The sequence below is a fragment of the Tamandua tetradactyla genome, chromosome X, assembly GCF_023851605.1.
Source record: "Tamandua tetradactyla isolate mTamTet1 chromosome X, mTamTet1.pri, whole genome shotgun sequence".
NCBI lineage: Eukaryota > Metazoa > Chordata > Mammalia > Pilosa > Myrmecophagidae > Tamandua > Tamandua tetradactyla.
In genome coordinates, this window is record NC_135353.1 from 109,864,642 (window position 1) to 109,888,816 (window position 24,175).

Below are 24,175 nucleotides of genomic sequence, written 5' to 3' on the forward strand. Positions count from 1 at the left end.
TACATATCTCCTCTCTCTCTGTTCCCACAACTAAAACTGCCCTGGCCCTTTGTTTCCCAGTGCTCCAAGTTTAGGAACTGCCTTCTCCAAACTGTAATCTTTGGCCTACTTCAGAGAGCCAACATTCTGGGAGAAATATGAGCAGGTGGCAGGTGGTCAGAGGTACAAGTTAGCAGGGAGGCCAATGAAGGAGGTACTGGGAAAGAAAAGCCACCTCTAGATCAGGCCCGACAAATGAGAATCAGGACTTTGCAAAGCAGGAAAGCACAGCTCCTGGGAAATGTCATAGTCTAGGCCTCCAGATGGGCAAACTGAGGTTAGAGAGAAGGGATTTGCCTAACAAAGTTACACAAGGAGCCAGCAGCAGACCCTCTCTCCTCTATTTGTTTAGACCAACAATTAGGATAGGAGGTCGGATGTCCAAATTGCTGACTTTTGTTGTGGGGAGATGTATGGAATGTCGTGGAAGGTCATGGAATATCATGGACTATTATAGAAAGAACTGAGTTGGCCTGTCAGAGATGCAAGAGATTGAGGAGCTTGATGGAGATGGGATAGATGGAATCGCCCAGAGAGGAAAAGAGACCAGCCAAGGCCATACAGGAAGTTTGAGGCAGAGCTGGGGCCAGGTCGGAGCCCCAGCAGGCATGTCAGTTCCTTTGCTCCACACATACAGGGTAGTCCTCCTCTTACCAGTTCAGTAGTTCGATCTTTTTCAAGACAAGCAACTCCCAGTAGAGCAGCAGAGAACACTCACGCGATGCAAAAAATTGGCCTTCATTGTTCTTTAATCTCTCCCTCTCTTCTCAACTTTAATCCCTCCCCTCTTTTTTTAAACTGTCATAGTTTTAAGACTGGGCCTTCTGAAAATTCTTCAACTAGTGGTAGAACTGGATTCCTTGCTGTCTCTCCTTATCTACTCCTGGCAGCCAGCCACTAATGTTACTTAATGCCCTCAGGCATAAGACCTAGCCCATGGCCACATTTCAGGCACAGAAATAGACAAGGCTAACACTGGCCTCCATACTCTGTCCTCAGCTTGACCTCCATCTGGGCCTAGGCCAGATTTTTCTCCCACTATCTAGGCTTTTCAGGGACAGGAACTTGCACAAAGTCAGGCTCACGGTTAGAGGTGTGGGGGACGTCTGGAGACCTTGGGGGATTCTCTAATGATTAGTGAAAGGTGGGAAATTTGGGTGCGGGTCAAACTCAGGGAACAGGTATCTTCCCAGAGAAGAAAAGAGAAAGCTGTCATGGACTTGGAGCCCAGTCTCTGTTTTCCAAATCTGTCGGTGTTGCTGACGGTCTGGGTGACTACGTGGAGGCGCTTTCCCTTCTCTGGGCAGCAGCAGCCAGTCGGTAATGGGTGGAGGCTGGCCTCGATGGTCCCTAAGGGCCCCCGTGTGCCTGAGAGGTGGGGGGAAGCTGGGTGAGGATACTGCAGTCGGTTTTCCTGGCAGCTGAGTCCCTCCTCTGTGAGGCCCGGGACCACAGGCCCTATGGCCTTGCCTCTACGCCTAAGGATGGGCCAGGCGAGGTGCCCAGAGGCTCTGCAGTCCCCCAGTCTCTCAGCCCCGCTTCGCCCCGTCCGCTGTTCTCTGTCAGATAAGCTGCCTGATGGTGGACAGGGAGCTGCAGCGCGAACGCACGGCGACCGCGGAAATGGGAGCGGGTGCAAAACCGAAACTGAGCTTCAAGAGTCTGGTGAGCCCTGTCTGGGCGGGACCCGCCCCGCGAGCCCACGGTGTCACAACGTTGGGATCCAAAGGCAAGGAGGCAGGAGCTGGAGCAGGAGCTGGGGAGCTCCAGCGCCAGGTTCCGCACCCTCTCAGCAACAGCCAGCACCACACCCGAGCTTATTTGCATTTAAAGAGAAACGCACCAAGAAAAACAATGGGCGTGCCAGGGCCCGCCTTCCCACCGTTGCGATTGGGCCATAGAGCCTGCCAATCAGAGCGCGGATTCCCCACCCCGTGGCTTTGGAGTCCCGGAGGAGGGGGTATGCGGGAGCACCCCAGAGTCTGGGGAAGGGGAGTCACTGCTTGGAGGTGACTGGAGCTGCGGCGACGTTGGTAGGAGCAGCGGCAGCAGCCTAGGCGACGGCGGCGGCACTCACAGCTGCGACAGCCGGGTCTAGAGCCCAGGTCAGGGCGGCGCAGCAGACAATACCCGCGCTGAGAGCTGGACTGGGTCGGCTAAGCGTTGCGCGCAGCTGAGAGCCTCCGCCTGCCTACTGCCTGGTGCAGTCCCGCGTGCTCCATTCTGGCAGCCTTGAGGAGGACACCAAGCTTTGGGCCGGTTGGCGCCCCGGGCGCTTGCTCTCTCCTTGGACCTTGTTTGGTGGACTGTCCGGTAAGCTGCAGAGCGCCAGCGAGTCCCCGGGGCCCTAGTGACTGTAGCCGCGGGAAGTGGGGGGTGGGGACAGGCGGGCGGGCTAGCTTGGGCCATGCCTCTGGGCTCTTGGGGAAGGCGGGGATGGGCCCGCCCGAGCTACCGCGAGGTCCCTAGAGGGGCGCCGCCACTTAGCACTCCCAGCCTTGCATTTGTAGGCCGGGAGCGCCGCACCTTTGTTGTAGCAGATTTGCTGGAACTGCTGACTTACCCGGGTCCCGCTAACCCGCGGCCCTGCTGCTGCCCCTCCCCACCCTTGTGCATCTCCACTCTTTCCCTCCTTTCTGCGGACGAAGCCAACGCTCTGACCAGTGCCCGATCAGGACTGACTTTGGCATGAATTGGGGGATCCACACTGTCTGCCCCCACCCTCTACTCCCCGGAGGAATTAAGTGGGCCTATGGTATGCCTAGTTCCCCTCGGAACCAAGGCCTTGCTGCTCCAACCGGCCGCGCCCCCTCCTCCCCTGCCTCCTGTCGCATCTGGCGCCTGCCCCCGCGGACAGGCGGGCTGCTGGTGGGGCTGTCGCTGGTCCTTGGCTTAGAGCTTCAGCTCAAGGTGGTCCTTGGGTTAGAGCTGCAAGGCTTTGTCTTACCCACTCGCCTTGCGTCCTCTCCCTTCGGAGGGCACTGGCAGGATTTTTCTCTTCAGCCTCCGGATTAAAAATAGCGATTGGTGTTGCGGGGGTGGGGGATTTCCGTGCCAGAGGCCGAGGGGGCAGTCGTTGTAGTAGGGGAATGCAGCGTTTGGGTGTGTGAGAGAGGCAGAAAAGCAACCAAATCCTCCAACTTTGCAGTTACTTAAAAAACCCAGCCTTCCGAACCACTGCTATTGTCTGCTGCAGACACCTTTGACACTGGTAAACCTCTAGCAGCCGGACTTTGCCTGGGCTCCCCGGGGGGCTAAAAGGGTTGTGCACGCCAGGCGATCAGGCGGCAGCCAGACTGGCCCCGCAGAGCCGCCCTCCACTTGGCCAGTCTCATCTTGGTGTGGGCTGCGGGTTCAAAAGGAGCCCCCCCACCACCAAACATCTTCCTTTGCTGTTCTGCTGGCCTGCTGCAGCCATATGAGCAGGGTGGAGTGCACAGTGCTGTTGGACTCCCTGCTACACCACCTCAGATTCCAGCAGAGCCCCAGTGCAGCTCCCCTCATTCTGCCCTACGCATTGCACAGCCACTGCACAGCGATGAGCCTCTGGCAATTGGTTCTCAAGGCCTCTCTGAGGAACACGAAGAGAGGAAACAAGCTAAGAGCTTGACAGTCTCTTCTTGGACCTTTGACCAACCTGTGAAGGTGGAGAACCCTGTCCACTGCCAGGCCCAGACAGAGCCTCAGCATTTCAGAGAAGGGGCAAGGAGACCCAGTGACTCCCTCACTTGGGGGAAGGCTAGCAGGGGACCATTTTGATACTGGCTAGGACTGCATACCACGCTGCAGTCACCAACTCCCACCTTGGCTACACCCCAACAGAAACCCCACTCACAGTGGGATATCGCCAGTCCAGGGCTGGACCTGTCCTCTGTCCTGCCTCAGGCCAGCAACTGCAAAACACATCTGCCGTATATTATTCCTCTCACAACTCCATACCCAGCAACTATCCAGATTCTCTTTCCTCTAAGGTCCTAGCTCAGGGCCCCACTTCTGCTTGGTGCTTTTTTTGCCCATCTCTTACAACCCATGATGACCTTTTCTTTCTCAGAATTCCTCCAGGGATGTCTACATCTCCTGGGCATTTGGTGGTTTGAATTTTACTAGGAGACAGACTATAACTAATTTTCCTTGCCTCTGCTTTGTTTCCTGATATCATGAATATCTGGATTTTCTCTGAATCCCTCAGAGGGGTAGATGAAACCTGGGACCTCAGCGGTAAATCCCTTAAAGGCCAGCAGTAGTTGGTAGTTAATGAATGCTCCAGAAGGACCTGCTGCCTTTGCAAACTTTCCAGAAGACCTTGACCTGTCCAATTTATGCTTGTCCCAGTTCTCATGAAAGTGACTAGATAAATGGCACTCAAGGCTCAGATTTTTATTGAGTGTAGCTAATGAGAATGGAGGAGGATGGGTTGCTACTACAAGGAAAAAAATCATGATCTATCCTTTCAACAAGAAGCTCAGGATGTAGGCCACTTAGAACCCAGACTACACCTTTATGAGCCCAGAGACAAACTGCGATGACGAGAGATGAGACCTGTGTATATAGGGGGGATCATTCTGGGAAGCTTAGAGAAAGTAGGGAGGTTTGGCTAAGCAAATGATTGAGTGACATAAACAAAATAATTCCACATCTGAATGGAAAGGGGTGGCTGACAGGCAGCCTGAAGTAAATGAGTCAAATCTGATTAAGATGGTATGGTTCTGGGGTAGAGGAGGTTGGAACCCAGGGGTCCATGTTCCCAATTGCCAGGCTGCAGAATGGGGATCTTATCCTGTGGTGAAATAGGGCATCAAAGAGTTGGGAATTGAAGGGTTTTGATATTTTTGTGTGTATAAATATGCCATGATAAAAACGGAGTTTTAGAAAGAAATTGGAAGCATGTAGCAAGTTGGACAGGTAAAAGGCCAAACCTTTGGATATTGAAACACAGATCAAGGCAAGCAGTCTCCAGAGGGAAGTTGCACCATATCAGCCTCCATTTGGGGGAAGAAGCAGGAAAAAGCCTGAAACCTAAATACCAACGTGGTGGCAACTGAGAAGTGTCCCCCAGGCCTCTACTGAATCCCTTTCCCTCAGCTGGACAGGTCTTCAATGAGCACTGATTTGGACTCCTGTGCTTACAGATATGAAACCTGAGCCCTGGAAATGAACAGGGACTTGCTTGAGGTCACACAGTTGAAGTCTCATAGCTACTTAGGGATAGGCTGCTGCTTCTTAGACAATAGCTCTTTCCAAGGTATCCCGCTATCTCCAGGGTATCCAGCAGCTCCATTCAACATAGATCTCATCAACACTCACCTCCCCCATCCCCCAAGAGTGAAGGGGACTGGGGTTTGAGGAACCCATCTGGTTGGAACCTCTCCCCTTTCGTGTCTCTTTTCCTTCTTGGTCTGCAGCCCTGTGGAAGGCTGAAAGTTTCAGAAGGAAGGGAGGTGGAAGAAATTGGCATTCTAATGATTCCCTTCTGATCTAGTGGAGGTTTAAAAATTCCTCAAGAACTGTTACATTCACACTCTGAGAAAGTGTGTGGTAGGAACAGCCTTACTCCTCTGGTCCAGAGGAATGGGGGGATGGGAAAAATGCAGAGATACTGGTAGGTAAAGGATTTGATTACAGATAAAAGGAGAAAAGAACTTCTGCCCCTTACTTACAGGTAGGCTACCTGAAGCTGGAAGAGGGTAATCCCATTGTCATTCCACAAACTAGGTGGTAAAGGGAAAGTTCCCAGAGGAGGTATTTCATAGCCTACTTCTTACTTATTCCTGGATCACTAATCTCACCCTGTACTACCAGGAAGTTCTTTCTCAGAGCTAAGCAGAGCCTCTTGTGATACAGATAAATGGTGCACGCGTGTGTATGTGTTGGAGGTGGGGGAGCGAGGTTGAGAGCAGCTGGCCACAATTGCTCTTCTGCTTAACAATCCATTGAACATTTCATAGTCATTAAACCCTCATTCCCACCCCCAAATTCTGTCTCTGAGTTAAATAATCACAGAGCCTTTCATCTCCTCTCCATGGTTTTATTTTTCAAACCTGTGCAAGTTTATGTATATCTCCAGCAAGGCAGGCAGGAAAACCAGACCACTGCAGAGTTGCAGGTGCCAGCTGAATGAGGGTGCAGTGCTCCCCCCACCTCCCCTTTTGGGATTAGGGGAAATAAGAACAATGGAGAAAATGGCCCCCAAAGCATTTGGTGGGGGTCTGAGACAAGACATCTAGTGCTGCAGGGACCTTTTTGACACTTTAAGCTGCATTCCTTGTCCCAGAGCCTTCATTACTTTCATCTCCTACAGGTTTTGTAATTTTTGTCCTGCTCAACCAGTGTTCCTCAACTCTCCTCTCCTCACCACCTTCCCCAGTCAGCTGTCTTCACCCCACTACCCCCCATCTACTCAGCCTTCCCTGCTGGGGGTTACAACTCTCCTCAGGAGAGAGAGAGCTGGGCCTGGACAGTTCTGGTGCCTTTTCTCTCTAGACATGGTAAATATTCACAGGCCATCCTGGTGCATTTGAAATAGTAAAATGTTGGGGAGGGGGTTGTAAAGTGTGAAGCTGGGCCACAGCCCAACCAGCCAGCCACCCTGGGCTAGGACCCCCAAAGTCAGTCCAGTACCTCCCCCCATGCCTCCTGACTCAGCAGCCACTAGAAACCTGGGCACCCAGGATCACCCTTTTCCTAGCCTCTCAAGGCAACTTTGGGAAAGTGGAACCCCTGGTCTAATCTCCCATTTCTAGATATGGAAACTGAGGTCCAGAAGAGAGAAGGAAAAGAGTCTCCATTGTTCACTCAGCTCAGCCTTTCCTTTACAGGCTTTCCTCAGCTGCCCTGTCACATCTGTGTCCGTGGGGTTAACAGCTTTCTTGTTCTTCATCTGAACCTGGGGTAGGGAAGGGGACTGGTACCTGTCTCTCATGTAACCCTTGCTGTGCTAATATTAGCATACTGGAAGCCTTACTGTACAGGCATGGTATGTACTTTGAATACATGCTTCTGATACATTCCTGTCTAAGGAAGTTTAGAGTCTGAGAGGGGAGTGGCAAGTAGATGGTCCCCAAAGCCCCTATTGTCACAGTCAAGCTGGGCAGGGGACCTCAGCAACGTTTGGAGAAAACTGGGGCATCAAGAAGACTTACCAAGAAAGCCCATTGCTAGGGAGAGGAGGGATCTGCGTAACCATATCTTGCAGGCTTGAGGCACTCCTGTGTATTTGGGGCTGGGGCCTAGGGACAGGGAAGAGAGGCTGTAAAACCTACCAGTAGCATGTGGGAAGTGCAAGACTTGAAGGTCAGGCAAAGGGCTTTGGCCCTGATCCTGTCAGCAGTGCAGAATAATTTGGTAAGTAAAGGAGTGAACCACTAAAATCAGGGTTGTAAGAAAATGAATCTGGCAAGGGTGTGGAGGATGGCTGGGATGGGTGGGGGGAGGCAGGGGTGAAATTGTGACATTGTGGTAGAGAGGCACCAGAGGGAACTCAGCTGAGAGACTTATGTCATCTTCTGAGGACTTGAGGTGGCAGCTGAGGAACTGGAGAGGAGAGGATGGCTGTGAGAGGCCCCATCACAAGGATCCTCTAGTTAAAACCTGCTAGGTGCCTAGCAGGTGATTTGTCATTTGTGTTTATCATCTCTAATCCTTACCATGATCTTGTATGGTAGATAGCATTTTCTTCATTTTATAGATGAGACATTTGAGTCTCAGAGAGGTTAGGTCACTTTCTCAAACCCACACATCTCAAATCCACAAATCTAGTTCTGGGCTACAAAACTCCAACTGAGTTAGAACTCAGCTGAACCAACTTTTTAATTAATTAATTAATTAATTTATTTATTTATTTTTAAGCATAACATACAACCATGAACATTCTTAACATATAAGCATTCCATTCTTAGTATATAATCAATAACTCACAATATCATCACATATTTGTATATTCATCACCATGATCATTTCTTGAAACATTTGCATCAATTCAGAAAAAGAAATAAGAAGAAAAAAGAAAAAAACTCATACATACCATACCCCTTAACCCTCCTTCTAATTGACTGCTAATATTTCCAACTACCCAATATATTTTAGCTTTTCTTTCCCCTATTTTTTTTCTATAACCCTTACCACTCCCTTCCATTGATCACTAGCATTTCAGTCTACTAAATTTATTTTAATATTTGTTCCCCCATTACTTATTTTTATTTTAATCCATATGTTTTACTTATCTCTAATAAACCTTAACTAAAAAGGTGATATCTATATAATGCATAATAATAACCTCCAGGATAACCTTTCGACTCGAGAATGACCATTCTCATCCATTGACACTTTATTTTGCCTCATTTCTCTGTTCCCCCTTTTGGTCAAGAAGGTTTTCTCAATCCCTTGATGCTGAGTCCCAGCTCATTCTAGGATTTCTGTTCCATGTTGCCAGGAAGGTTTACACCCCTGGGAGTCATGTCCTACGTAGAGAGGGGGGAGGGCAGTGAGTTTACTTGTGTTGGCTGAGACAGAGACCACATCTGAGCAACAAAAGAGGTTCTCTGGGGGTGACTCTTAGGCCTAATTTTTACTTAGCCTAGCCTTTGTGGGGATAAGTTTCATATGAACCAACCCCAAGATTTAGGGCTCAGCCTATTGCTTTGGTTGTCCCCACTGCTTGTGAGAATATCAGGAATTCTCCACATGAGGAAGTTGAATTTTCCCCCCTTATCACCATTCCCCCAAGGGGACTTTGCAAATACGTTTTTATTCACTGTTCAAATCCTTCTGGGATTTATTGAGGCATTACTCTGGACAAACCGACAAACTCTCATGCCCTACTCAAGGTTCCATGTACTTATGGTTGAACCAACATTTTTTGAGCTCTTGCTATGTGGTAGATATAGTGACCATCAGATGAATGAGGGTCCATATGAGAGAGATGAATGGAGAGACTGAGGCCTACCAGAATGAATTTTCAACACTGAGTATGTGAACAATTCAGTTGAGGTAGTGGAGGTGGTTGGTGGGGCAGAAGACTGCTTTTTGGGGTCTATATTATATCCAGAGTTGGTGGGGTATTCCCTCGAGAGGAGGTGCCCCCCCCACAGGAAGGCTACAAATTGGAGAGTTGGCTTCAAGGGTAGCTTGGGTGGGGTTCAGCCAGCAGCCTCCATAGCTCCACCAAAGGGCACCAAGCTGGGCAGTCCTTCCTTCAGGCTCTGAAGAAACAGTTTTGAGAGTGGGCCTTGACTGTAGACTTTAGCAATGGGCAGTTCATGTTCTAGGTCATCTCAGAGGTCATTTTCTTTAAACAATAGCTTAAATTCTGCATCTTTGTCCTTTTTGGCATTTTTCTGTTTGAACTTTTTTGAGGCTCCTCAACCTTATCTTCTAAGGAAAAGGGAAGTAGAGGGACGTGACGCACAGTTTGGGGTGGGGGTGGGGGTTGTTGATGAGGAGAGCAGCCAAAAGTTGAGTTATCAGCCCCTGGATTCTGAAGTCACCAGGCTTTCTGGAATGTGCTGGGTGGGGCCAAAATGATGACATGGTACAGAGAAGTATCAGATTATTGAGACAGTTGTGGGGTGGTGGTGTGGGGAGATGATGGCTTTTGCAGGTGTGAGGAGAGCCTGCACAGTCCTCACTCTCACTCTTCCTCTGTTGATTGAGGGACAGCACGGTGCAGCAGAATGGCATGAAATTGGGACTGAAGAGGCCTGGGAACTCACATAGCTCTGTCACCTTCTCACTGTGTGTGTGACATTGGGTGAGTCTTTTCCCATGCCTGGCCCACAGTTTCTTTCTGTGTGATAAGGAGTTACAGTCCCCCAACCAGACTTGAAGTACAACTGAAGGTTGGAGGGATGGAGAGCAGTTTGTAAACTGGTAAAGTTTCCTGAGTGGGCAAAGGATGTCTGTTGATTTGCATTTTCTTTGATGTTGGTACTTTTAGCTGAGTTTGAATTTTTGACCTTTCTGAGCTGGGCTAGGGAACCTGGCTAATTGAAATTCCTAGATAAGCCAGTAGCTGACTTACAGCAACATTCTGGGGTCTTGAATATGGAAAGTTGGCTGAATGAGCAACTAAATCCTCCTGTGAGATGACTACACAATCACGCTTATTTACCATATGGGGAAATTGAGGTCCAGAGGGGCGCACGGAAACCTGGGGAGCACCCTACCCAACCCTTGCCTGAGGTGGTTTTACTGCTAGAAATTGGTCAACTATAGTTTGACTATACATAAAAGGTAGTTGCTTTTGTTTTGAGCCTCTCATATGTAATGAACTGTGTCTGGTACTTTATATACATTGGTTTGGGTTTTTATAATAGCCTTTAGAGGTAGATACTCTCAATAGCCTCATTTCACAGTTGAGGTAAAAACAGAGATACAGAAATGCCAAATAACTTGCCAGATTACCTGCAGCTGGGCAGAGCTGAGTTCAGTGTGAACTGGCTGACTCTTGAGGGTATATACTGCTTATCACTCCATTATCCACCCCCAACCCGCCAGTGTACACAAGAGGATGGTCCCAGACTGGACTTGCCTCCTGGAAGACTGCTTGGAATAGGCTTGGGGAACTGGGGCAGATTGAAGCCTTACCTCTAGAATGCTACATAATTCATACACTCTCCTTTTTTTAACTCAGCCTTCTCTAAGCTGGCTCAGCTGGCCCCAGGAAGCTAGGCCTGGAGCAGAATATGCAAGACTCCGGCTGCAGCTGTTTCCTCCTTCTGACGGCCCCAGGGGCAGGTTTGTGGTTTGTATTATGAGGGGAGGGAAGGAGGAAGAAGCTTTGCCCCTAGTTGCCAGCCTTCCACTGGCCCAGGAATGGCCTGAGGCTGGCCCTAGGAGCTGGGATGGCCCCAGCACTTTACACCACAGCCTACTCCCTCCCATGTTATCAGCAGCTTCAGTAGCCTCTGCCTTGGACCACAGAGCAATCTGAGAGGCTTCCCCTATCCACCCATCTACCTGAGGCTTAGGTAAGTTGAGAACACAGGTTGAGAAAGCTGAGGGTTGAGGGGTCCCAGATTTGGCAGGGCCAATTTCTTGGCAGGAGCCCTGAGAGGAACCAGTCCTAGTTTAGGGGAACTGCAGAGTATATCTCTTCCTGTCCCTTTCACTCCTTCACCTTCTTCCCTACCCTACTCTTGTAACCAGTGAATTCTGCATACCCAAGTAAAGGCAGCATAACCTATTGGGGGAGGACAGCTTTAGGACCTGGTGAGGTAGCAAGAAGTATGGAGAAATGGCCGAGGGGGTGCTAGTCTAGGTGGTTGCCAACTATGGGTGACCCCTACCACCCTATTCCCAGTGTCTTGGGAGATACATGCAGAGACACCATGAGTGGCTATGCGGGGACATGGTCCTTGGAGAGGCAAGGTAGGAGGCTCGGAGACAGCATAGTTTCAAGGCTGGTTCTCACAAGCAGAGGTAACCACGGGCCTTAGTAGTAAGAGGATCTGAAGCTAGGGGGAGACAACTCAGTCTTGGGAATACAACCCTGTCTCCTTCACACACCCCGCCCCCCAACACGCATATCACATGCACAGAACTTTTTAAACTGCCCTTAGCAGCAGACAAAAATTCACACAGATATCTTTAAAATTCCCTCACACCTGGCTTTCCCTCAGCATGGGCCAAGGCAGTTGATCCCTTAGGCTCCCTGCAGTGAAAGGCTACCCCAAATGAGCATCCTTTTATACATGGTCTCCTGCTTCTGAAGAAACTGGTATCTGACCTGGAAGAGGGTAATAATAGCAATAATGTCAATCCTTCTTATTTGCATTGCCTTTACAATTTGCAAAGCACTTTTGGTGTCCATTATTGCATCAAATTCTCACAATATTGCAGTGAACTGTGGGAGGTGGGAGAATAGGTGCTATTTTGACTCTATTTCACAAGTACCCAAGACTCAGAAGGGTACCTTGGCAGACAAGAGGTTGGCATGGCCTGAGCCCCAACCCTGTGGCCCACAGCTCCTTCAACAATACTCTGAAGTTATTGTGACAGGGGAAAAGCAAAATAAAGGCTGATAGGCTGGCTTTCACCCCATCAGAGGACAGGAACAAAGGCATAGGGAAGGCCCAAAGGGACTGCCTTCCAACTGGGGCACCAAGGCTTGGAAACCAGCCCTCTTTGTGATTCAATTTGTCTAATTCCTAATTTGTCTGATTTGTCTCAGAAACTCTAGCCCCAAACCCAGCAGGACAAATCGGCCTTTGATTCAAGAGGATATCTAGGCCCATAACATTTTTTACTTGGCCCTTGGGTCTTCTTTGACACCTAGTCACAGTTCCTAGTCTCACCTATTACTTCATCTAAATCATTGCCATTTCCACTCTCTTCTGTCTGACAAGCCCAGATTGAATGCTCCCACCTCAAGGGAGCTTTTCTGAGCCCAGCAGACTGAATGTCCTTTTGCCTTTCAAATTTATCCTGAGGTATATATGTTAACAAGGTATAAAGAATGATACTCCACCACCCATGTTAAGAACTAATGGGTGCTATTCTTTAAGGTCTGTATCACATTGTGCTTTTATGAACTCCCTAAAAGCAAGGGTTGGGGTGTCCCCATTCTTGGCCTGCACTGTAGAACTGTGCACAGAATTCCATAGAGGGTAATACACTTTCACAAACAACCCCATTATACGCCCAGCACCATAATGACAACCCTACCAATAGTTTTCAGGGCTCAGATGAAAGTATCTGTACTGTGGAAAGTGGGGGATTCCATTAGTTGATAAGGGAATCCCCCACTTTTCCTATCAGACCTCTGGCCAGAGGACTCTGTTATGTGTAGTTGTATGATTATGTGCATGTGATTGTATGTTGGGAGGGTTGTCTATTATGGGTTTGTCATTTGCAAGGCTGAGTTGGGCTAAACTACCTTCAACAGCGTCATGTAAAAATATGACCCATGCAGAAAAACCCCTAACTTGAGCAAATGTCAATGCAGGTCTCTGCAGAGGGGATGAGATAAGCCTTTTCCTTTTCTTTTCTGGTTGGTTAGCCACTATCTTGCTCCATTTTTAACATTCAGTTCTGTAGAGTGCTCTTGATTGAATCACAGTGATGATTCAAGTGTCAAGCTAAGCAAGGCATCAGACACAAAATTAATATCTGTAAGACAGTATCAGGGGCTCCAGGAGAGGCTTTTATAATGAGGTCAGAAGCTAGTGCATAGCTGCCTGCCTCTCTCCACCCCCACAGCCTTCCACAGCAGGTGAATGCATTAGTCTTATTATTGTGGCAACCAATCACAGAGCTGACACGCTGGCCAGCTGCTCCAGGGACCACAGGGACCAGGGGCGCTTGCCTCTCTCTGGCTCCTAGTAGCTATTCTGCCTCCCTTCCACATCCTAGCTCCCCTGTCTTCTGGTGGCTACTCTACAGAAAGGGTACACAATCGTGAGGGACTCTCCGGGGTGAAGTCTTTGGGTTTCAGGAAGTTGGTCACAGAGCCAGCTGCCAAGTTGCAGTCAATGGAATACACCAGACATTGGAAGGAGAAATGTGTTGGAGTGGGTGGTGACTAGCCCTTTTTATTCCATCTCTGGCATTTAGATGTTTGGAGGATTGAGAGTCTAGACCAGAAGGTTATGGCTTATACCAGGTTTATTTATTTAAATATCTGTTGAGGGTCTATTTCCCTGGTCAGGACAATGAATCATTTGTGGTCCCCAAAGCAGCTGGCTTTCATATCATCCTTATGATTGGTTGCCACAATAATTAGATTCATACATTAAAGAAGTTCCTTGCCCAGATAGGGAGTCAGGCAGCTGGCCAACATAATGAGGGGAGTTGAGAAGAAACAGCCTGCCTCATGGTTTAAGGGGAAATTTGGGTGTTCCAGTTGCCTGGGGCCAAATTGAAATCCTTTTTCAGCAGGGCAGTCGATAGAGAGTGTGTCTTAGACCTACCCATTACATAACTCCTATGAAGGGTAACTATTGGTAGACCCCTCAGATGGACTGAAGCCTAAAGAGTTTAAGTGCTTGCTTGAGGCCACCATGCTATCTTAGCTGATCCTGGATTGCAGCCCAGGTCTGTGAGGCTCCTATTCTTGGGTTCTGAAGGTCTGAGCATGGTTCCATAAGGAAATGCAGAGAGCCCACGAGAGGAGGTAACAAAATGTCAACAAGAGCCCAGGCTAATTTGAATTTTGAGGACTGGGATTTCAGATTACCTAGGAGAGTCCAGCAAGGACTCAGTGAGCTATTTTCCCACATGCCTTTAAAAAATTCTATAATGTCAGAGCTGACCTCCCTCCCTCATTTCTACCTCTCCCTACCTTGCTCCCCTCTATAATCCCTCCCACTGGGCCTTTCACACATCTGCAGTTCCTCTAGTCTGCTGCTTCCTCGTTCTGGAAGGGAGGGGACCTAGGAAAGGCATGAGGGCAACAGCTACCCATTGCTTAGTGTAAGGTTTTGCCACCTTGGGCCTAGAGGAGGCTGGCCCAGCAAGCCAAGCATATGGAGTAGATTGAAGTTTTCCCTATATTTTCCCTTATTTTCTCACTGGTTCCACTCAAGCCTGAGAACATAGACACTTGTTTAAACAAATTCAGCCTGGGTATTTGCTGACCAGCGTCAATCTCTCTGTTTTTGCTCTCTCATGTCCTCCAGATCCAACTGTGATGCTTCGTGACTGAAGATGTTATAATAGTACTGGGAATAATAAGGGTTCATTTCCACATACCTGAGTGGTCCTTAGCACCATGGAGACTGAAAAGGATGAAGCTTCTCATGTCAAAGGAGCAGCAGCCTCTGGAGACACCCAAGTCCAAAGGGCAGAGAAAGGAGCCAAGTATAAGGCAACTGAGGCAAAGGAAGGGCCAGTGTCAGAAGTGCCCTCGTCCGGCCCAGGTAGACTAAAGAAAACTGCCATGAAACTGTTTGGTGGCAAGAAAGGTATTTGTACCCTACCTAGTTTCTTTGGAGGGGGTCGAAGCAAAGGTTCTGGGAAAGGCAGCTCTAAGAAGTGTCTCAGCAAGAGCAAGACCCATGATGGCCTGAGTGAGGTGGCCTGTGGCTCTGAAGACATTGTCAGTGAAGGAACTGACCTCTCCATACCTTTGTCTGGGTCACCCTGCCAACTTTCCATCTCTCAGAGTGCCCATGGGGCTTTGGAGATAGGCTCCAGATACAAGACGTGTCTGGCTGGAACCACAGGAAAGGTTGGGGTTGAGAAGGTTCCCTCTGTGCCCAAGCCAAAGAAAGGCTTGAAAGGCTTTTTCAGCAGTATCCGCCGTCACCGGAAAAGCAAGGTTGCAGAGATTGAGCAAATTGATGTAGGGGCCAAGTTTCCTGGGGGGGCCAGAACCAGGCCTCATAAGCATGTGAACTCAACCTCTCTGCCCTACTCTGAGGATACCCTCCAAGCTCCAAACAAGGAAGATGCCAAACCCCAGGATGCTCCTGAGCCAAAAGTTTCTCTAGCACCAGAGCTTCCTCCACCATTTATGGAGAAGATATCCTGTAAAGATCCAGAAAACTCCACAGAGGCCTTAGCCTCAGCACTCCTGCAACTCAACCCTGCCTCTGAAACCAATGGCCCAGAGGAGCAACACAGCCCAGAAACGGGGGAGAAAATAATGGCAGAAGGGGTAAATCTACCCAGTGGCCCTGCGGGGGACCAGCTGAGCCTCTTGTTTGGAGATGTCACATCCCTGAAAAGCTTTGATTCACTGACAGGTTGTGGGGACATCATAGCAGAGCAGGATATGGACAGCATGACAGACAGCATGGCCTCTGGGGGCCAGAGAGCCAACCGAGATGGGACCAAGCGTAGTTCCTGCCTGGTGACCTACCAAGGAGGTGGAGAGGAGATGGCTTTGCCAGATGAGGAGGAGGAGGAAGATGAGGAAGAGGAGGTAGAATTAGAGGAAGAAGAAGAGGAGATAAAGGAGGAGGAAGAAGAGGATGACTTAGAATATCTATGGACAAATGCTCAGATGTATCCAAGGCCCAGCCTGAACCTAGGCTACCATCCCACCACATCTCCAAGCCACCACAACTACATGCTCCTTGACCGAGTTCGGTCTTATCCTGGTTTAGCCCCTGGGGACCTTTTGACTCCTCAGAGTGACCAGCAAGAGTCTGCCCCCAACAGTGATGAAGGCTATTATGACTCCACCACACCTGGATTTGAGGATGACTCAGGTGAGGCCCTGGGGCTTGTCCGTAGGGATTGCCTGCCCCGAGACAGCTACAGTGGAGATGCCCTATATGAATTCTATGAGCCAGATGACAGTCTTGAGAACTCCCCACCTGGGGATGACTGCCTTTACGACCTCCATGGGCACAGCTCTGAGATGTTTGACCACTTCTTAGACTTTGAACCCTTCTCTTCTTCCCGGCCACCTGGGGCAATGGAGACAGAGGAAGAACGGCTAGTGACTATTCAGAAACAGTTATTGTATTGGGAGCTTCGGCGGGAGCAGCTTGAGGCCCGAGAGGCCTGGGAGGCACATGCTCGAGACTCTCATGCCAGGGAGGTCCACTCTAGGGAGACCCATGCTCAAGAGGCCCACACCCGGGAAGCTCATGCTAGAGAGGCTTGTGCTAGAGAGGCCTATGCCAGGGAGGCCCATGGCCGAGAGTCTCATGCCAGAGAGACTTGTATCCAAGAAACCCATGTTCGAGAGGCCTGCACCCGAGTGGTGCAGGCCTGGCAGGAGAAGCCAATCATAGAGTATCAGATGAGGCCCTTAGGCCCATCAGTGATGGGCTTAGTCGCAGGGGTATCTGGGGCCTCTCAGACTTCCCACCATGGAACCATGTCAGCTTTTCCCACCACTTCAAGCAGTGAGCCAGACTGGAGAGACTTCCGTCCTCTGGAGAAACGGTTTGAGGGAAATTGTTCCAAGAAAGATCAGAGTACCTGCCTGATGCAACTGTTCCAAAGTGATGCCATGTTTGAGCCAGACATGCAAGAAGCAAATTTTGGAGGGTCTCCTAGGAGGGCCTACCCTACTTACTCACCCCCTGAGGACCCAGAGGAAGAAGGGGCTGAGAAAGAAGGGAATGCCACTGTGAGTTTCTCACAGGCCCTGGTGGAGTTCACCAGCAGTGGGAATCTTTTCTCCAGCATGTCCTGCAGCTCTGACTCTGACTCGTCCTTCACTCAAAACCTCCCTGAGCTGCCACCCATGGTAACCTTTGACATCGCTGATGTGGAAAGGGATGGGGAAGGTGAGTGTGAAGAGAATCCTGAATTCCACAATGATGAAGAACTCGCAGCCTCTTTGGAAGCTTTTGAGATGGGCTACTACCATAAACATGCCTTCAGCAACTACCACAGCCGTTTCTACCAAGGCCTGCCCTGGGGTGTGAGCAGCCTCCCTCGATACTTGGGACTGCCTGGCATGCACCCTCGGCCTCCACCTGCTGCCATGGCCCTCAACAGGAGAAGCCGCTCTCTCGACACCGCAGAGACTCTGGAGCTTGAGCTCTCCAGTTCTCACTTGGCCCAGGGCTGCATGGAATCTGATGAACTTCAGGAACAACAGGAAGATTCAGATGAAGAAGAGGAGGAAGAAGGAGAATGGGGCCAAGACAGTCCTCTGTCCCTCTATACTGAGCCCCCAGGGGCCTATGACTGGCCTACTTGGACTCTCCCAGTGGGGCCAGGCCCTGCCTGGGTAAGTCCTATCCAGTTGGATGGGCCTTCTAGCCAATCTCCATGTGGTCAGGCAGCATGTTGCTTACCTCCTATTGCCATGTCAATGTCTCTGCCAGTATCAGGGCCAGAGCCAAGTGCATCCCGAAAGACAGGGCCTCAGCTAGCTCGTCCTTCACATCTACCCCTACCCATGGGGCCTTGCTATAACCCTCAGCCACAGGCCTCCCAGAGTATGAGGGCCAGGCCTCAAGATGTACTGCTGCCCGTGGATGAACCCAGTTGCTCCTCCAGTTCTGGAGGCTTCAGCCCCATTCCTCTGTCCCAGGCCAAGCCTGTGGGCATCACCCATGGTATCCCTCAGCTGCCTGGGGTCCAGCCTGAGCCCCAACATCCTCAGTCCATTCACTGTGAGGCTTTTGACCTTGACCTGTCAAAAGAGAGGGCCTCTCTCCCCAACAGCTACTCCTCCACTGCGGTGAATGGAAACCTAGCTGAGTAGTCATCATTAATTCTGGATGGGGGCATGGGGCCTGAGCATGTGAATGGGGATCAGGGGTTGGGCAGAGGGGGTGGGGTGGGGGTTGGGGGTTATTGTTTAAATTGAAAATCCTTTTGGCCAAGGAAAGCACCTGTGAGTTTTCACCTTTGTTTTCCCACTTTCCCCTTCTGCCATCTTTGGCCACGTTCAGCTGGAGTACATCTGCCCATGAGGCTGCTGTTGATGCTGCTGTTGTGCTCCTGTTTTTGCTTTGGGGTTTTCTTATTGTGACCCATGCAGGGTTTGGGATGCTGTAATTTTCTGTTTATTCTGGTTGCCAAGTTAGTGATTATGTATATAGCATGCATCCTCAATACAGGCTAAACCCTTAGTGCACCCTTCCTACCCCTTATTCTTCCTAACCCCCAGTGAATGATGAACCACTAATGAGCAGCCTGATCTGTTCAGATACTGCCTCCTGTTAGGAGTTGGGGGGCTTGTTTGCTCTTAGCAATGTAAAATTATGGTACAAATCATCCCCCTTCTCACTTCCTTGGCCTTGGCATAGCTGCCACTATTACATTGATTGACTATATTCATCTCAGCTGGCTGTCCTTAGAGAGCATCAAGTATCATGTGTCTCACTGCCTATTGCTGTGGACTTTAGTATTATAACCAGGTGAGGGCCTTTTCACCTGGCCTGCCATGGCTCGGGTTGATGGCAAAAAACACTAATCCCCTTAGTGGAGTGATGAAATTTTTGCAGTTACATGACAGAAGACAAAGCAAGGTTGTACCGTGGATACTGCCATGAGTATTGAGCTCTGGAATGATGGCATTTTTTTCTTTTTTTCTCTTATTTCTCTCTTAAGGAAGCACCTGTGTCTGAGTTGCAGATGCTTTTAAATTTTAGGTTTTTTTTTTTTACTTCAAAGGAGTTTTTCATAATCTCATCACAAGGAACATGTTCTTTTAATTGAGATACAGGAAGAGAAGCAGCCTAAATTAGGCTTGGCTGTAGAGGTTGGGTTTTATTTTGGGTCCAGGTGGTAAGGGACCTCCCACAAAAGGAGGCCCTTTGTTCCAGCCAGGATAAGAGGGAGTTTATATTTTGCAGGGCTCAAGGCAATCCGGTTTCTTAGGAGGAAAAACTTCTTCCCCAAGCAAAAAGTTCCCTAAACCTTGTCCACCCTTTCATTTGGATGCTCTTGGATGATGACTAGGAGCACTCCTGAGACAGGGTTCCAAAGACATCTCTGCTGCTCTTCTGGGCTCTCTAAAGGAGCTTTCTTCTTCCAATCAGCCAGGTCCTTAGTATCATCAAAAGACTTCTTGAGAGGAAAGATTGGCCGATCCTCATTCTGCCAAGCTGCAGGACTCTAATTTGCACGGCAGTTGCAGCCCTTTATGGAATGAATGGGACCCTTGTTTCTCTTGCATTAATGCAGTTTCCATGTTAAACTAGGTTGGAAATAATGGCAGGGAAGAGCTTGCTCTCAGGAAAACATTGCAAGATTTTGTTAATCTTTGCAGGCTTAACCTCTCGCTCATCAATACGAGAGGGTTCTTTTTAAATTTCTTTATTGAAAATGGCATATGGAACATTTTTTGCCTGGATGTGTTGACCCAAACTATGATTCTTCCCTCCCTGCCCCTTCCCCCACCCCACAGCCATCTCCATGCCTGTCAAGAGAAGAGGTCAACAGGGCTCTTGCTATTCCTGAGATACGGCAACTTAGCTTGTGAACATATACTGTTGGCCCCTGGGTCACGGTGACATTGTGGGCAAACTCTCCCTTGGCCAGGGGATGTGTCCATGTTGGTCTTTGTCACCATTTCTCAGATTGGGGTTTTCCCAGTGTTCCTCCCTATAATGAGCAGACCTGGTTGGCAGAAGCTGCACCCTTGGAATATGGGTTTGCCTGGCACCAACACCACCCCTCAAGGGACCCAGGCCAGCTCTCCAGGCTGACTTTGTCTGACACTGCAAAGAAGTGTATCTCTCATGGAGCTGGAGAATGAAAGCGCATTCCAGGAAAAAAGTGTCCAGATTCCAACTGTCTGGCCTTCTGGGAAAGCTGCTCCAGGACAGTGGAACTGCAATTGGCCTGGCTGTTTGGCGGGAATTAACCATTCACCAAATGCCTTTACAACAGGGACTATCCACCTCTTGCCTCCTCTGTGTTTGCTTGTGCTTCAGGGCAGCTTGAGTTCCTGTATATGGACTGCTAGCCATAGAAGGCAGTAGAGCCATCACCAGCCTCCAGCACTCACTGAAGAAGGGCTGCCACCTTACCTGGGAAGAGGAAAAGTAGGTGGTTAACCTATGGCTAAGGGCTGAGAGTTGCCTTTGAGGGCAGGAGGGCAGCAAGAAGCACAGTCTCTGAGGGAAGTCATCATAGCCCTGACACACAATAGAGTAGGACTTGGGAATGAGCAGGAATTCCAGTTTGAATGACATTATTGCCTGCAAGTCCTGCTGACCAGCCCATGAACATGATCCTCACCATGAGAGGTGGGACAGTCAGTGTACACCACTGCAGAAGCAGGCTCCTTTGAGACTTACTCTAAATACAAGGAGTTCATGGATGAACCTCAGCTGCAGCCTAGAGGAGGAAGGAAGACTGGCTGGGGACACATGGTGATGGCAGCTCAAGGTGATAGTGGGAGAGCCTTCCAAGATCCAGGCCTCTCCCCAAATGTAGGCCAGTGCCTGCTCAGTGTCAGATAAGCACTGCACTGCTAATGGTGTTTATATCATGTCCATCACCTATGAAGTCAACGAGCCCTAGGCTATGACAGATGAACACCAGGTTCCCATTCCAGGGTCCTGGGATAATACTTTGGGATGTGACTTCAAGATAAGGTGTGATTTGAGAGGAGGTGACTGTCTTCTTACTACCCACCAGGCTTATCTAGTGCCAGACAACTGTGATCCTGAGAATACCCAGGTGAGACCAGTCCTTGGGGCACAGTGAATGGAGAAAAGGCCACCTAGGAGGGCTCAGATGCCAGTCTCTTGGTGCTTTAGAGCTGCCAAGGGAAGCCCTGCTTTGGGGCCAAGGGCCCAGTTAGAGCCTGTACTGCCTATTTGGACTCAGTTTGGATCCCAGGTCACAATTCTCCTGGGACAAAGGCTTCAACATACACTACTTTCCATCCTTCTCCGTGCTGTACCAAGGAGGGAAGTGGCTTCCCATACCCCAGGAGACTGGGTGCATACCCCTAGTCTTGCTTCCAGTAACTTTCCCACCTGTGCCAATGCCACCCCCACCTTCCCTTAGCCCAGGGGCCCAGTTGCTAGAGGGGAGACTTCAAGTTTACCCATGTGTATGTTGCATCCAAGTTGTTTTTAATATATATATATATATATATATATCAAAGGCCAATTATATATTTTTGTATTGTTTGCATTTTATATTCATGGAAAATAATGTTTATCAATTGTTCTTTTCTGATATATTTTATTTTTAAGCGGTGCTGTTTACAGTTTTAAACAAAACAAAGATGACAGAAAAATCGCTGCTGCTTGTGTAGAGGGCTGGCATCTCAACTGCCCAGGGTCCTCCCTTTCCCCCTTTTCACACCCCCTGTATAATGCTGTCCATCCCTCTTCCCATGATAGGGATGGCAGAAGATACCCAGGTACCGTAGACACAGGCCAGATGATCCAGGCATGTGGAGCCTGGTAGAAAACATGTTTTACGGATTTTATTTTTTCCTTTTGGACCTCCCCACCTCTCACCATCCCCCCCCCATCCTTTGTTTGTAGACCTTCTAGAAGTACTCATGTCTCTCTCTTTTTTTTTTTGGATCCTCTTTTATGTCTTGTACTATTGTTTTGAAACTAGAACGTCCATGTTGTGGTATTTGTAGTGTTGAGTTTCTACAAAGGAGCATTTTGAGGACATTCTCTACCCAGTGGAGAGGGCAGGGGCTTTAAACCACCTCTACCTCCCAAGAGCTGGGTGAGTCAGTGATGCATGAACTATCAGGAATTGGCCATCTTGTGGAGTAAATCCTTGCATAGAACTTTCCAGGAGCTCAATTGTTTGTGATCTTTGCCCAGAAGAGACTTGGGGTGAACTCCTTAAGTCCTCTTGCTGCTTTGGGGTTAACCACCCCCCTACCATTCCTCCTGTACTCTGTTCCAGACCACACATGGATGGTATTTTGGGGACAGTGACTGTCAGAGTGATGGCTTACTGGCCTGATCTCCCATTTTTCCATCCTATAGTCACTCCAAAGACAAAAGTCTACATGGCATGTATATGTGTGAGGGTGAGTCTGTTGAGAGGTGGGGCTTTAATTACTCATCATTGGTGCTTATTTTCCCTGCTATATATGGGAGTGGGGTGGGGGGAAAGAAAAATGTGTATTTAGCTCATGTTAAATAAAATGACTGGGGGAAGGGGGGAAGACCTTAGGAATGGCCCTACAACCTCACACCAGATATAAGTGTTTTTTCTCTCCCAGTGCAGAAAGGGGAACAAGGCCCCTAGTTGTGCCAGAGCTTCCTCCTCATCTTCTGGGCCTCACAGAGTCCCCTGAGTTGTGACCTCTCCACTCCTAGCTCTCACTGACATCTTGATGCACTACCTGTTTGTAACAATATTTGTTCATTGTGCTGAATGTTAATAAACTGGGTTCAAGAAGGATCCCCCAGTCACTAAAGCACATTTTTTTTTGTGGTTTGTTCTGCAGCAGCATGCCTGTAACCTGTGGGTGTTGGGCTGTATTGGGCTTTCCTTTAAAGGGAGATTGAGAAACCAAGATGAGTATGGGTCAGGGGCACCCAGCAGGGGAAACAGTAGTAAAAAATTTCCTATCCAAGCCGTGCCCTGCAACCCAGTTAGGTTCTGTATTGGTAAACTTTTTCTATCATACCTTCCACATCCTGAGATCTGCCCCTTAAATCCCTGTGCACTGCCAGGGGCTGGCTAGCACTTCTGAAAATAGCCTCATGCAAGTGTGCTGGCCTTCCCACCAGTCAGGAGGCAGAGGTGTGGACTGCCTACTGATGACTTGATCAAAAGGATGCCAGGCCAAGCTGCAGGGATGGTATCTTTCATCCAAGGCTATAGGCAGAGATGCTGGCTAGGCAGTTGTGTGCCACAACTTTTCAGCCATGAGGCTGAGACAAGGGAGGGGGTGTGGTGGGATGTGGCTTCTGCCTCTTGTTGGAGGGGATCTCGGTGGGCATCAGAGGTGTAGTACAGCAACATCCCAGTTACTTTGGAGTCATTTCCTGAGTTTCCCAAGCCTGTCCTACCTACCCTAGGCAGGAATTACTTGCCACTTACTGTTACCCACACAAAGGTCTGGCTATGCAATGGACTAGAAGGTGATTGTGCTCACGGATTTGGGTTCTTTAATCTAGATTCTCACCTTTGGGCCCTTCCAGCAAGGACTTCTGGCACCTATGTGGGGATTTCTCTGAGTTCTCCCAACTGCTATTTACAAGCCAGAGGCCCTGAAATAGTTTCTTGAAATCATGAGTAGTACTGCCCCAGACAATTGAAGGGCTCCCTGGTCCCCTCCCAGACCAGCAAAGGAACTTGGTGGTCCCCAGGACCTTATGAATCAAGCAAAGCTAATAAGAGCAGGAGAGAAAAGAGAGAACAATTTTATGGAAATTGAATTCTCCATCCTGGCTTCCCAGGGAGGGGAGGGGAAGGACAGAACATGGTTGCTATGAGAACTTTCGGAGCAAGACCCTTTGGGAAGGCCTACAAAGTCTCACTACATCCATTGGAAATTCATGGGGGTCATGGAGTTGGGGAAACCTGGGTTTCTTCTGCCTTAGCTTTTGCCCCTCTTTAAATTAGGTCTTAGGCAAATCCCTTCTCCTGGGTCTGTTTCTTCAGTAGTAATATGGGGTGGTGTGGACATAGATTTGACTAGACTAATTCACAGATGGAAGACAAGATTGGTCTACCTCAGAGTAGCTGAAAAGTTACCCGTGATACTTTTTTCAACTACCAAAGTCCACCACTTTCCAATCTGATTGATTCAGTTGGTCTGGGGTTGGGTTCTTTATCCAATACT

The 24,175-nt window shown here is 49.2% G+C and overlaps 1 protein-coding gene across 2 annotated transcripts; it reads left to right on the plus strand.

The window, feature by feature from the left end:
* Positions 1 to 1,983: 1,983 nt before the first annotated feature.
* Positions 1,984 to 23,235, plus strand: AMER1 (APC membrane recruitment protein 1). Of its 2 annotated transcripts, XM_077146010.1 has the most exons (3): positions 1,984 to 2,352; positions 10,667 to 10,770; positions 14,652 to 23,235. In XM_077146010.1, exon 3 carries the CDS (start codon positions 14,744 to 14,746, stop codon positions 18,146 to 18,148), a length of 3,405 nt encoding a protein of 1,134 aa, XP_077002125.1. In that variant the 5' UTR covers positions 1,984 to 2,352; positions 10,667 to 10,770; positions 14,652 to 14,743; the 3' UTR covers positions 18,149 to 23,235. The 2 variants fall into 2 exon arrangements, with proteins under 2 accessions (XP_077002125.1, XP_077002126.1); XM_077146011.1 differs by lacking the exon at positions 10,667 to 10,770.
* Positions 23,236 to 24,175: the final 940 nt, after the last annotated feature.

Coding starts and splice junctions, on each gene's coding strand:
- AMER1 (XM_077146010.1), top strand. CDS start 14,744: ATGGAGACTGAAAAGGATGAAGCTTCTCATGTCAAAGGAGCAGCAGCC.